Genomic DNA, 15,277 nt, shown 5'->3' on the forward strand with positions numbered 1-15,277 from the left:
TCCCCAATTCCTCAATATCTCTCACATGCACCATATCCCATCTCTTGCCAAGGCCTGTTAATTTTACCTTTGAAATCTCTCAAATATGCCCTCTTCTCTTCTCTGACACTTGCCCCCATCACTTCACACTATTGCAGTAGCCTGCTGATAGATTTAACAGACTCAAGTCTCTCCCCTTTTCAATCCATCCTCCAATGGGCCACAAAGGTGATTTTCCTAAAGTGAAAGTTCATCCATATTGGCCTTCTATCAGTAAACTTCACTGGCTCTCCATCACTTCCCAGATCAAATAAAAAATTGTTTTGTTATTCAAAACACTTCATAAACTACCTTCCCCAGCTCTCCCTCAGTTCTAGAATGATCTCCCTCTATAAAGAGATATGGCATACTTACTGGTTTCCCTGACTTCCTTAAAGTCCCAATTAAAATCCAATCTTTCAAAGGAAGCCTTGGGTTTCTCAACTCCTCTTAATTCTAGTGCCTTTTCTTTTTAAATCATTTTATATTTTTTTCTTACTTTTTAATACATATTTATTTGCTTATTTGTCTTCTCCATTAGATTGTGAGCTCCCTGAACATAGTCAGGGACTGTCTATTTCCTCTTTTGTATTCCCAACACTTAACACTTTATATTTCTACAGCAGGGCACTAAAATATTTACTAATTTACAGTCTCACCTTATTAGGCCATTTAAGAGGAAAGAACTTAAAAATAAACAAATTTCTTGAAAAACTACATCAGTTTACTATCAGTACTAAGAAACAGCATCTATTTATTTACAAGTTAAGATTTTTTTCAAGTTGTCAATATGTATATATGTATATGTGCTTGTAGAAAACAAAGTAACTTCCAAAAGGTTTAGAAGAGCTCAAAAGGCACTTAGAAGATAACTAATTTAACCCTATCATTTTACAGATGAGGAAACTGAGGCAGGGAAAAAACATAGGAAATATAACCATCAGAGACTTCTGTATCTGAACAAAAATCCAAATCAAGGGCAATCATCAAAAGGGTTAACACTTTTATCTACCCTCTTGTACCATACACACCCTTTTACCACTAATCTTTCTTTCAAAATACCCCTCTTATTAAAAGCTTAGGATAAAATATTTTAGCTCAATCCCTGCAAACTACTTAAATAATTTTGACATATAAAATCCCATTTAATGGAATAAAAGTATAAATGTATTTGGTTTTAAAGCAATGACTTTATTAATAAATATACATCCATATGATGATGTAGATACAAATCATGAACACTACTCCATTCCTATACACATAATTGCACACGAGTAGCTCAAGTTCATGGACATAAAAACATACACAGTATCTATCAGACTTTTTACAGCAGAGGACAGTGTGCTGATATTAGTTAGCTGGTAATTATTTCATCCATATCATCTGTGGGAAAACTAAATAATAAAAAATTAAAGAATCAAAATGGTCTGATTACAAAACAAAATTCCAATGATTTTACTTTATCATTTAATTCTCAAAAATTAAATCAACATCTGTGATCATAGCCATATATATCTACTTAAAAAAAAGACTGATACATACTAACATTTATAAACATATAATTAAGCAATATTTTAAAATATGGATACTACGATAATATAAGAATATAGAGGGAACAAAACCTGTCCAGAAATGAAAAATCTTTTGAACAAGTATTCTGAATCATTCAATTTTACTGAAAAAGCATGATAAAATTTTATTACACATCTATTAGTAATGAAGTTGCAGTTACTACTACAAGCACCTGAATTGTCTGTCTTTAAAGCTTTTTATTATGTAAAAGTAAAGCATGTTTTTAAAACATATCATAAGTTATTCTTACAATGGACATATGATTCATCAACTAGGTCCAGGGCTTGTTTTTGTTTTAAAGAAACTCAAAAAGATCGTCAGATTCTGTTTTAGAATGATTATGCATATAATTGCTGCTATTCATCCATACAAATACAAATCAATTTGTTTGGATGGGTAAATTACTTTGATAAATAGTTATCTTTAAAATTAAGGATAATGTAAAGAAAGGTCTTTTGTATGGTCACTCTGAAACTGGATTTTAAAAAGAAACCAATATATTAAATATCAGCCTTCTGTCAATATTCTATTAATTTTTTTCCCGCCAAAACATGGTACCAATATTTTTTAAATATCCAGTGCAAGACTTGAGATTTCATCTGATCCCAAAAATTAGGTAAGCAAAATTCATTTTGATGGCAAAATCAGAGTAATTAACATATGTGTTAGCCCCTTATTTAAGATACTAAATCATTCATTTATTCATAAATAAGGCATAAAAATATGTTGAAAAAGAAAAACATTAAAACAAAATTATTTGTACTTTAGATCATATTCTGACCCAACAGTGTTAATACAGAACAGTGAATCCTATTTTATGAAAAGCAGAGTTACAATAATATAAAATGAGCAATTCATGTTTCAAAAAACAATCATATTATGGGGGAAAAAGCCTTTTCTCATTGACTATTTCAAAGTATAGGCAGTTTTTAACATGCTATTTCAGTGTTTATCATGACAAAAGACAGTGTTACAAAAAAAAAGAAACAACAACAACAAACAACCCACAACGTACTTGATAGAATATACAGAAGCAAAATTTAAGACTTCATTCTCTTAGACTTCTTTTTCTTCATCATGACACCAATAAATTGTTCAAGAGAAACTGGAATCAGATGTTCAGCAGTGCACAAATCCAATTCTCTAGGCAGCTTTTCATATGAACTGCAAAAGTAGGGTTCTAATTGGTATTATCCATAACTGTTGTCATTTCCCCACTTTTTTTCCTGATATCATTAATAAACACCATAATATATATCTATATATATATTTTTTTCTTTAGCTGATTTTACTCTTTCAATATATTGGAATACAAAGTCCATTATACTAATATAACAATAATACATCTGTATTGCCTTCTGACACACAGCACAGCACCACTGAGTAGATGCATAAAAGGAAGAAACAAAATGAAGGATAAAAAGAAACCGACAGAAAAGAAGTGAATTTTACTTTAAAACATAAAAGCAACATGCAACCAAATCTTTGCCAGTAAAATGTATCATTCCCACAATTATGTCATTCAATTAAATAAATGTTTTCCAAACTAGTTCAAAAATTTCAAAACACTACATTATCAAATGAAACAGCTAAATGACAATTACATTGTGAGTGTTAATGACAATAAAAGCATTTGTGTGTCAGAAGTTACACTGTTCTGAGTAAATAAAGAGTTTTATATTTAAATTTGTTAAGAAATAGAACATAGTACCAGAATGAAAAGCCTTGACCTGAAGAAAGTCTGGTTTAGTAGCAATTAGCTGCCATTAGGTTACAAATCAATATGTAGCCATTTAAAATTGTTCTATATGGTCTGTGCAATGCTAAGATTGTTGAGGTTCAATGTCTTAGTTGCCAGTGCACAAATAGTCCCCACATATAATTCAACACCTCTTACTGTAAAGCACAGCATAAAGTCCAGCTCATTATGTGTCAGGCATCACTGGAACACCTGAAGGCTTGCTGCTTTTTTCCTAATAAGAAAGGTATGAAATATGATATCCATTTCTTATGTCATCATAACTGCAATCAGATTCTGTATTAAATAATGGCAAGCCCAGAAACAATCTAAAGTATTTCAAAAGCTTTCTGAATTGCAAATCTATAATCATCAAAAAGTCTCACAGGCATTTAAAATTACATGTTCATTCTAAGTATAAACTAAATTTTTGTGGAAATTTTAGAATAAAGTAAATATATATATATATATATATATATATATATATATATATATAAGTCACAGATGTTATTTTCAAAATTGAAGAACAGAGATTAATTTTCCTCTCTTCTCCATATAAACAAATATATGTACACGTGCATGTACACACACACACACACACACACACACACACACTCTCTCTCTCTCTCTCTCTCTCTCTTACATACAGGTAGATAAAACTTTTCCATATGTAGTTTTGCTTTTAAAACAAATAACTAAAAATGAAACATTTCTTTTGGATGATGAAATAGTCTCAATGGAGCCAAGAAAGATATTTCTAGTTTAAACAGCCAACATATTTTCCCACCTTTCATGCATAGATGCAATTCCTATATATTTCTTAACATTTGAGTTTGTACAGTACAATTTAAAAATGCATTGTTTATTCTAGTTTCTATTACGAATCATTAAAACACATGTCCTTTGGTAGATATAACTTAATTATAGTATAAATGCTACTGTTTTAGGATAAACAATTCTCAAAAAATCTAGAAAAAATTATTCTGAAAATTTTTGAAACACTAATAGAAAACAAATTCAAAGTATAAACATACTAATTCTTTAAAATCCATTAATAATTGCCATCTATGCACACAAAAGGCAAAATGCAGAGGCTGTAGTTATATGCAGACTTTTAAGAATACTTCTTTATACACAGCATTAAATATTCTATTCTTAGAATTAATCGTATCATGTTAAAAACTTACTATTAAGTTATTTAATAAAATAGCTTTGTTTTAAGTATTTGTAGTGTTTGGTATACATGCTCATAGGCAATTTAACAACACACAGCAGATTCCAGTAAGAGTTCTGCTGAATGACCTGCCAACACTAAAAGGCAAATATTAAAAAAAATTTTGGAACATCAGTTAAATTAGCTAATGCTAAAGAGTCCAATAAATAAGAAATGCTTGAACTAAGCATTCTTTAAAAAAAAAAAGGTTTCCAAATTTCTGAATATCTACAAACATCTAAAGGCCTATGTAACTCCAAGAGTAGACAAATCTGTATAATTCCAACTTTCATAAAAACAAATGTTACAAATCTCAAATTTGGTATCTTAAATGTATTAAATCATTGAAGCTGAATCATTAAATTGCTTTAGCAATTAAAAATTCCTCTAGTTGGGAGCTTTTATTAAATTGCAGGTTTATTTTATGAGTTAATAAGTATAAGTTTCCTGCTTATTTCAACTCCTTAGTGCATAACTATCCGTTTTAAATAGTTCAACAGTAGGAGTGAAATAGGAGACATAGGCATCACTCTCTAAGGGAAAAAACAGAAATGATTCAGTTAAGAGTACTCTTAATCCTATGAACAAACACTGAAAAATACTCATACCCTTTCAGCATCTACTTAGTCATATCTGTCAACAAATGGCAGTCTTCTCCCCCAAAACAAAAACCAACAAATTTAGGAATACCAAGTCATAAATCACATATGTTATAACCAAACCAACATGAGACTTTGGTACCCTTTGAGTCCTCATTTAAAACCATGATCTCACTTTTCTGCCTCTTTACTCATTGGGCTGTTTGACCTTGCTGCTTGTTTCCCCAACTCCATGAATTCCTCTGCTATGTACCATTGGATAAGGAAAAGCAGCACTGCCACAACTATAACCTAGATTTGCAAGTCGTGATAGAGCTTTAATGCTACCTGGAGGTCTCCCTGGGCTGACTTTGTATCCTGCAGCTTTAGTTGTACCCAAAGGTCTGCCTGGACTTGTCTTAAATCCAGCTGCTTTGGTGGTTCCAAGGGGTCGTCCAGTGCTGGTTCTGTATCCTGCTGACTTGGTGGTCCCCGAGGGTCTGCCACGTTTCCCAGATCGATTGAGGTTTTTCTTTTTCTTGAGTTCATCTTTTGTCTCTATGTTTCTGCCACTTGTGGCCTGCAAGTGTGTTTCATTTAGTGGGTCTTGCCTCTGGCAAGCAATTGGTTTGTGGCTGACTGTATGGCTGTATTTGCTTTGCTGAGAGGAATATAAGTCAAATTGATCAGCAGCTCTCATATTGTCTTCATTGAGGCAGGACGCCTTGCCAGGCCCACAGAAAGCAGTATTACCACTGGCAACAGGATGCATCATTTTCTACCCAAAATAAAAGGATATAAATAGGTATAAATATACATAAATATGCATTTATGTGACAATATTCAATAACAAAACAGTTTCTGTTATAACTATTATTTAGGCCATCAGAGAGAATCCAGAACACTTTAGTACACATACACACATACAAACACAAAATCAAAGGAAGTAATAACAACATGATGAGTTAGGTAATGCACCACCCACGATAAAATTACAGTATATGATTTCTCATGACAATATTTCTACTTAGTTAAAACAAAAAAGATGGGTAAGAAAAACACCTAATAATCTTGTAGATTGGTGTTTTGCTTTTTAATTATTAAGAATACAGAAGGATTATGAAAATTTTGTTAAGTTAAAAGCAGAATCATGCTAACATTTCTAGATTATCTCCTTTTTCTCTTTTATTATAATTTTCACAAGTACTTTTCTTATTTGTTCCTAACAGACCACAGTTCCTGCATAATAGAAGCTTCTTCATCATTATGATTTATTATTTATACAGAGCCATAAATGTGCATGGCACCATACAATAGATGGAATATGCCAAACAAAGGACACATTTCCTTGACCCAAGAAACTCAGTCTCATCTAAAAGTAAACATCTATCCAATTAGGATGCAATTTTAAAAAAAAGAATAAGGCTTCCACTCCACAATACAAACAGCTGAGATGTGCAATATACATGGCTGATATATTAACAATGTGCCTTCTTTAAGGGTATGGCTGAATTACTGATGCTGAACTTGACAAAATGGTTGAATGCACAAGAGTACTTACTCACATCCATAAATATTACAATATCTTTCCTCATAAGGCATTCAGACTTACTAACAAATACAGGTCTGTATTTTGTCTTAAGGGTATCATTACCATTCCTCCTCAACCCACCCCCAATGTTTTATCTTCTGAAAAACTGAAGTGTATTTAAAAAAAAAAAAAAGCAGAGCTCCTACTGAGCTTACTAACTGGTAAGAATATTTAGATAAAAAGGAAATAAGGATTTAGGAACTAAAGCAACTTGTTGCATTGAGTTTTCAGGTCTAAATCAAAAAGTCAAAACATAAGCAAGGATAGACCCTCAAGATCTTATAAATATTGTTATCTATTTGGTGTTCCATAAATGTCCACGTGATTGTTACTACTAAAATATAGCAATAATAATGAATAAACATATGCCAAAACAAAAATCAACTGCGAATAGACTGCAAAAGGCAAAGACAAAAAGGAACTGAGATTTGTCAAAATAGTTATTAAGAATCATTTAATTATTTAACAAAACTGGATTATTAAATGAAATCATTGATTTTAAAAGTACTAAAATATTTATTAAAACCTGAAAGGATAGGGGCAGCTAGGTGGCACAGTGGATAGAGCACCAGCCCTAAATTCAGGAAGACCCGAGTTCAAATCTAGTCTCAGACACTTAACACTTCCTAGCTGTGTGACCCTGGGCAAGTCACTTAACTCTAATTGCTTCAGCCAAAAAAAAAAAAAAAAATCCTGAAAGGATGAATCTTTCAGACAAAACTGCACCTGTCCATATAATCTTAATTACAAGGAAAAATGTTTGTTGGTAAGAAGTACTTGTTTATGTCTACTTTCTAAAAAGGAAGAAATAAAAATGCTATAGATTTGACAATTTTCAATAGAACTACAATTTAAAAATAAATAATATTATTAATTCCCAAAGGGAACAAAGAGAACTAGATTGTCAACTATCCCATTTCAAATTTCTGCCAAGATGAGTTACAAAAATAATACAGACCAAAAATCTCAATTTAAAACAGTTATCCCTGTTTAAAAAAAAAAAAAATTCTGTTGTCACTCCCATTCCCTAACACAGAACAAAAAAAAGGAAAATTAGTTTCAACCATTAATAGTTCTTCCACCTCTTGTTTCCATTACCAACAATGCATTAAAAATTAACCTCTGCAGACCCCATCTCCATTACCTAATTTTCTCTTAATTCAAAATGAAGGCCTCTAGCAACTGAATGGACTCCCAGGGGAGAGCTTACAGCAGATACAGAGTATCTGTAGCATGTAAAGGGCAAGCAAATATGGGTTGACAACTGGTATTGTTGGAAGGGACATCCATATCAATAGAGTTCCATATTTAAGCAAAACATAATTCCATGGATTGAAAAATCCTTGTATTAGGAAATCCCATTGTATACTTATGTATCAAGAAATCATATAGGAAAGGTGAGTTGCTCATGTAGTGAAAAAAAGACTGCAAATGATTAGCCCTAGAATGTAGAAAAACTGAGTCAGGCCTCCCTCCATGATAACTGGCTTCTTTATGGAAGAAAAAGGAAAAGAATTACACATCATCACATGACAACACTTTGGATGGTATACAGTTGTTGAAATCATACATCTACTGAAGATGTCTCCATGACACTGTATTTATGGTCTATTACAGAACTCAGAAAATAGTTCCAATTTACTTTTATATTCAAAGTCATAGCTTAGATTTCTGCATCCTTCTAGCAGCCAAAAAATAACAATTAGCTCATTAAAATAAAAGAGCTATGATCAATTCTCGTGAATATATAAATTTACTCTCATTTTTTGGTGAAGTGAGATCTTATCAGAACCTGTGATCTCATCATCAATGTAAAAAAAATTCTACTGTAGAAGCTTCCTCCACCAAAGCAGATCACAAGTTACAAGATTAAGAAACTTGCCCAATCACACATTTAATATCTGAAACATTACTAGACCCAGAGTTTTCCTGAGTTTTCCAAAGGTTTTTTTTAAGGCCTATCCTGTATCCAGAAATAAATGAAAAATATGTCCTCTACCTGGGATAAAATTTAACAGTGGGAAAAACTATTTTTCTAAGTTATAAGGGCATTTACCTGGAATACCCTTTTGAAATCGTCAGTTCATTTTACAGATGAAAAAACTGAGGTTCACAAAATAACTTATTACCTAACTGTGTATGACCCAGGGAATTAATTCAGTATTTTGGATAAACAATAAATATTGACTCACTGATAAAATGGTCCTGGAACTACAGAATTTGCTGTGACAATTACTATTTAAAAAGTAATATGTATGTACTTCAACCTCAAGTCTTCAACTTCATTCTTCAGCTCTTCTTTCTGAAGCTCCCTCCTGATGTGGAATTCATACATTAAAAGTATTCTTCACCCCAGAGTCTTTCCCCTGACACCTTCATTTAAGACAAGTCATCCATGTCTTTATGACTAACTAGGACTTATTCCACTATACCCCTAAGTTAAGCACCCATCAGGGTTATTAAACTATAAGCTCTGGAGCTAAACAAATTGTATTATATGAATTATTATACTATAAGAAATGATGTATGTGATGAATACAGAGAAACATGGAAAAACTGATATAGAATGAAATAATTAGCAAAGTGAAAAGAACAATATACACAATAATAATCACAACAACATAAAAGGAAAGAATAATGACACCAAAAAAAATCAAAAGTGAATATAACAAAATCTAAAAAATCAAGTAGTACTCAAATGAAGAGGTATAAAACACCCTCAGTCTACTCCTTCATGGTGCTGGAAGTCCACAGTTGTTAAACACTGCACATTTTCAGATTTTTCCCAATGCTTCCATGAATTGTGCTGATTTTTTTCCCCTACAACAAAATATTATTTGTCAAATGGGATGGCCCTCAGGGAAAGAGGAAGGAAAAGGATACTTGAGATACCATGGTGATTTTAAGAAACAAAAAATATCAAGAATGTTAACTCTGGGAGGCCCAGAACTTTCTATTTTTATTCTCAGAGATTAGCATTAGTACGTAGCATATATGTGCTTCATAAATGCTAACTAATTTACTTCAACTTCTTTTAGGTGAGAAACAATCATCACATTCTTTTCTGCACAGCTAGCATATAGCAAATGTTCATTTATTAATCTCCTATGTGCTGCCACTGTGACACTTTATAATTATTATCTCATTTGATCCTCACAATAACCCTGGGAGGGAGGTGCTACTATTTTATCCCCATTTTACAGTTATGGAAATGAAAACTATGAGAAAGGTTAAGTGACTTACCCATGGTCACAAAGCTTAGTGAATATCTAGAAAGAAATTTGAACTCAGGTCTTCCTAACTCCAGGCCCAGGGCCACCTAGCTGCCTCTAGATGTTTGGGCCTATGACTTCGTCTCTCTATAGAAGAGTCTCTACCAGAAATAGTGAAAACAGGAGTGTGGAAATGATGATCAAGAACTCTTTAGTATTAGGATGTTGCCTGAAGTATGATTCCTGTTTTTGTCCTTCATTCTCCAAGAGGACCTGACATCAGGGAGGTGATGCCAAGACATTCAAGTGAATTGGATTTAAATGTGGGAGAGCTGTGCAAGATCACTTGCTTCATTTTTTCTTCCACAGCCATTTGGGTCCAGTGGCTACATACACATCTTGACAACTGGACATGATCTTGGATACAGTGAGAGACCTTGGCCTTTTTAAGCTAAGATTAAGAACATATCCATGTGATTAAGGCTAGGTAGCAATTAAAGCAAAGAATGTCCTCTTTCAAGTAAGCCCTCCTCTCCGCCAAAAAAAGATAATAATATAAATAAATAAATCTGAGCAGAGTTTTAGGTCAAAACAAAAGTAATTGCTATTTGCAATCACTAAGGGTCTATCTGAATTCAAACAAAAACTACCTGGGGCTTGGTCAGGGATCTATTATTGGCCAATGAAACAAAGTGGTTTGGCTTTAAATCGATGTCCTTAAGAAAAATCTAGCCAGGAAACCCCAAGATATCTGGGGAAGGTTCAGTCATCCAAAAGAAAAAAAAAAAGTGTTTGGTCCAGCAGTGTTTCTACTGGGCTTATATCCCAGAGATCTCAAAGAAGAGGAAAAGGACACACATGTGCAAAAATGTTCGTGGCAGCCCTTTCTATAGTGGCAAGAAACTGGAAACAGAGTGGATGCCCATCAATTGGAGAATGACTGAATAAATTATGGTATATGGATATTATGGAATATTATTGTTCTGTAAGAAATGACCAGCAGAATGATCTCAGAGAGGCCTAGAGAGATTTGCATAAACTGATGCTAAGTGAAATGAGCAGAACCAGAAGATCATTATACATGGCAACAAGATGAGCAATTCTGCTGGCCGTGGCTCTCTTCAGCAATGGCCAGTTCCAATTGTTTAGTGATGAAGAAAGCATCTACACCCAGAGAGAACTGTGGGGACTGAGTTTGGTTCACAACATAGCATTTTTACTCTTTTTGTTGTTGTTTGCTTGCATTTTATTTTGTTTCAAATCTTTTTTTCTGGTTTGATTTGATTTTTTCTTATGTGGCAAGATAATTGTATAAATATGTATGCATATACCAGATTTAACATATATTTCTACCATGTTTAATATATATTGGACTACCTGCTATGAGGTAAGGGGGTGGAAGAAGGGGGGAAAACACAAGGTTTTGCAAGGGCTAATGTTGAATAACTGTCCATGCATATGTTTTGAAAAATAAAAAGCTTTAATAAAGGGGAAAAATTCAATTAAAAAAAAGAAAAAAAGTTTTAAGAGAATACCCAGGTAAAGGTAGGATATGGAAGGGAAGGAGAAAGAGATGAAGGAAGGACCTGGAATTGATTCAGAGTGGAGCAGCTCTCCTCAGAGGTTGTAGTTTGTCCTTCAAGACATGAAATAGTTAAATGACTTAAGGTCACATACCCAAGTTTGTATCAGAGGAGAGGATTGTAATTCATTATGATGGGGCAACAAGATGGCTTTCAGTGGAGAGAGGACCAGCCCTGGAGTCAGGACAACCTGAATTCAAATCTATTCTCAGTCACCTAACACTTCCTAACTATGTAACCATGGACAAGTCATTTAATCCTTTTTCTTTCCTCCTCTTCCTCCTCCACTCTTGCCCCCCTAAAAGGAAAGAAACCTACTTGGAAACTCATCTATTAAGTCATTATACCTCTCAGTTGTTTGGATACAAAAATTTATTATATACATCACTTATATTTGAAAAGACTGTCATCACTATTAGTGCCACAGTCAATACTAGTGCCTACTTCTCTGTGTAGAGTTCCACTGGTTCCTTGGGGATTGTTCCCAAGGTCTAGATATTGGGTTAAGCTCTAGGATAACAAAAATAAGCAGATCCTAAAGAAACTTATATTCTAGTATGAGAGCATACCAAAAAAAAAAAAAAAAAAAAAAAAAAAAAGGTGCAGAAAAAGGCAGAAAGAAGGAAAGGTAGATACCAGCTCTGGGGCAATACAATCTATTATAGATTTCCTTAAAAGTATAAAATAATTTTGATTTTGGAAGATTGTAGTCTAACGGCCATAATGCTAGAAACTAAAGCCAAGGTCAATACAAACTGAGAATAGGTGGGGGGAGGGGAGAGGTGACTAAAGGGCAAAGAAGTTATGAAATGAACAGTGTGGGCTAATTTGAGAGAAAGGAGAGATTTTTTTAAATGGTGCAATGAAGATGGCAGGATTCAACTAAATACTCTTCCACTTAGGTTAACTCTAAATACATCAGTCTTTGAAGTACACACAAAGATAGTGTTTCTTAAATTCTCATTTGATATATCCTCTATAAAACAAATGCTTTCTCATTTTCCTGAACAATCCTGCAGATTAAATGTCTTATTGACAATGTAATTCCAAAGTCTTTATGAACTTCAAAGAACATTCATGAAATCTTCTATAACTATTAGAGAAATGAACGTTCACTTCATTTGGGAGACTCAGATCCAAGACCCCAGAAAGGATCTCAACAACTTTTAAAACAGACTTTTTCATCCCCAAACTAAACGCCATCACAGACCACTTGAAATGTCTTTTAGGTCTGTCCCATCTCTGCCAAAGGCTCCAGCCCAATACTAAACAAAAGCCACTTCTGAAGCTTAGAGTAAACCACTAGAAAGTTATGAGAGTAGGGCAGAAAATAAATTATGACCTTCTTTGTTTTCTGGAAATTTGCTTTTTGGTGTTCGTAAGCTCTCAGCCTCCAGAGGAAAGGATCTCTCTTATCTGACATGCAACTTTAAAAAATTAGCTCTTAGGCCTAGGAGCCTCCAGCAATAGCATAGATTAACATAAAGAAATTAGGGCAAGAAAGTCGTCAAAATCGAAGGGAAATACACTTTTAAAAAGACAAATGTTCCACTGCCAGTCTGCAGTTCTTGGAAGTCTACTTATTAAGTGTATTTATCGACTTCTTTAAACAGCTTGCAAACTGTAATCAAGACCCTACCCGGAAGGCCAATACTTTCAAAGCTGTTATGGTTTTTCAAAATCTTCTGATTTTTTAAAGAAAGGTGGGAAAATTATGGATTTGAGCTTTAAAAAAAAAAAAAAAGCAAATAAATAAATGTACCAGCCAACTCTTACCCAATCTGACGGATTTCCCCAAGCTGCAAAGGCTGTTGGAGGCTCCGAAGAGGCACAGAGCCCCTCACCCCAGGCCCCCGGGTGAAGCTGCAGCACCTCCTGGGTCCTCCCTGGCGGCTTAATCTCCATCTTGCAACCAGGGATCTCCGTCCCCAGACTCAGATGCGCACTGGGCGCCCCACAGCCCCGATAGACAGAGGATACGGCGCTCCCATCTGCCCCCTTCCTACCCCCATCACTTCTTTCCCGCGAGGAAATCCGCACCCGACTTTGACAGGCCCCACGTCTACAAACCTACCACAGCAACTTGTCTCCCAGCCCCTCAGACCTTCCAGGTGGCTCCCATGCGGCTGGCGGGATGGGAGAGAGAAACACCCTTTTCACACGGCTTCTGGCACTCTCCGCTTTCTCCCCAGGCGAAGGAAATCACCCCGCAGGTGGCGGCCGAGCCTAGAAAACCAACCCAGCCTCGAGTCCTCAGTAGCAAACAGAGAAGTAAGCTCTAAGGCAGCGAGCGGGAGACAAGACAGCAAGCTAGCAGACCCAAGTACTGTCTGGCAGCGGCGTACGCATATTCCACGGCGTCGCACCCGCGCACGCACTGCACGCGCACAGGACGCAGCCTCCCGCTTTCTCCGCCCACCGCTTTCTCCAGCGTACCCCCAACCCTAGTGGCTTACTTCCATCTGCGCATGCGCATAAAGCTGGCGCGAATAACAGTTGGCCGAGAGGGGGATGGGTATAGTCGAGAGGTAGAAGCAGAGGCGGAGCTTGTTGTTTCTTCCTGTTAAGGGTCGAAATGAAACTGGGAGTGGTTTTAATGATGGGCTCTGGAAGGGAGAATTCTTTATGGAAAGTGTATTTCAATGCACGTGCACAGACAATAAGTAAGGCTTTGACTAGTTCATTTATACGGATTACCCTGAACCTGGAGAACATGTACAAAATATCACTAACACTATAAGAGGATGAATTGTGAAAGAGTTAAGATACTTTTATCAATACAAATATCCAATTTCAATGTACTCATGATGAAAAATGCTGTTCATCTCCAGAGAGAAGTGATAAAACTCTTGAATGCAGATTTAAAGTATATTTTTTTCATTTCCTTTCTTGCAACATGACTAGTATGGAAATAATGTTTCACATTTTCTAATTCTAAGATCAAATGAAATCAGGCAAATTAATTTGAAATTTTTATAGTGTTATAAGAATGTCATGTTATTAGTAACTGAGGCAGCAAAGACCTCTTTTAGGGGTTTAAAATTTGTGTGCTCTTGGGCATCTCTCTGGATATCATCTGATGAGGAAGTTGACCAAACGCCCCCTTCCTGCTCTAAATCCTGCATGAAAAAAGAATTTTTGTGTACAATAAAAATATTTATCAAAAATAATAGTTAAATATTTAACATGTATTGGTCAATCTGCCATCTGAGGGAAGGGGTAGGGGGAAGGAGGGGAAAAGTTGCAACAAAAGGTTTTGCAATTGTCAATGCTGAAAAAATACCCATGCATATATCTTGTAAATAAAAAGCTATAATATAATAATTTTTTAAAATCTTAAAAAAAAATAATTAACATGTGTTTCTAGGCTATTCTATAATTTAGTCAAGCCAGATTTCCCAGTCCACAGAAAGGGGCAAGGATAATTTGTAGGAGTCTCAGAGAACAAGTGGAGGCTTGATTACAGTTCTAGTTAGTTTTTTATTTTCTGGAACAATAAAGGATGAAATCATGGTAAATGAAACGCTATATATAAACAAGTATAATTTTCTATTTTAAAATATTTTTATTGATTCTTTTTGTGATTACATTATTTTTAAAAATATTTTTATTTAAAATTTTGAGTTCCAAATTCTATTCCTCTCTCTTATTTTTCCCTCTCCCTGAGGTGGTAAGCAATCAGATATTAGGTTATATATGTGCAGTTATGTAAATTATTTACATATTAGTCATTTTGTAGAAGAAGTATTATATTAAAAAATTAAGTGAAAAA

The 15,277-nt window shown here is 34.5% G+C and overlaps 1 protein-coding gene across 8 annotated transcripts in view; it reads right to left on the reverse strand.

The window, feature by feature from the left end:
• LOC127549809 (UPF0461 protein C5orf24 homolog) overlaps positions 1-13,827 on the reverse strand; it is a 124,861-nt gene extending 111,034 nt beyond the window's left edge. Inside the window, exons 1-4 of one of the 8 annotated variants that reach the window (XM_051978172.1) lie at positions 13,282-13,502; positions 5,468-5,897; positions 3,488-3,563; positions 1,189-2,754 (exon numbers count right to left, since the gene is read on the reverse strand). In XM_051978172.1, coding sequence (XP_051834132.1) covers positions 3,523-3,563; positions 5,468-5,897; positions 13,282-13,410 — 600 coding nt within the window. In that variant the 5' untranslated portion in view covers positions 13,411-13,502 and the 3' untranslated portion in view covers positions 1,189-2,754; positions 3,488-3,522. Of the gene's footprint in view, positions 1-1,188; positions 3,564-5,467; positions 5,898-13,281; positions 13,503-13,579 lie in introns of those variants that run through there. The other 7 variants (XM_051978171.1, XR_007950721.1, XM_051978165.1 and 4 more) reach the window with 7 other exon arrangements.
• Between the last annotated feature and the right edge of the window lie 1,450 nt (positions 13,828-15,277).

This window comes from Antechinus flavipes, chromosome 2 (assembly GCF_016432865.1).
Source record: "Antechinus flavipes isolate AdamAnt ecotype Samford, QLD, Australia chromosome 2, AdamAnt_v2, whole genome shotgun sequence".
Taxonomy (NCBI): Eukaryota; Metazoa; Chordata; class Mammalia; order Dasyuromorphia; family Dasyuridae; genus Antechinus; species Antechinus flavipes.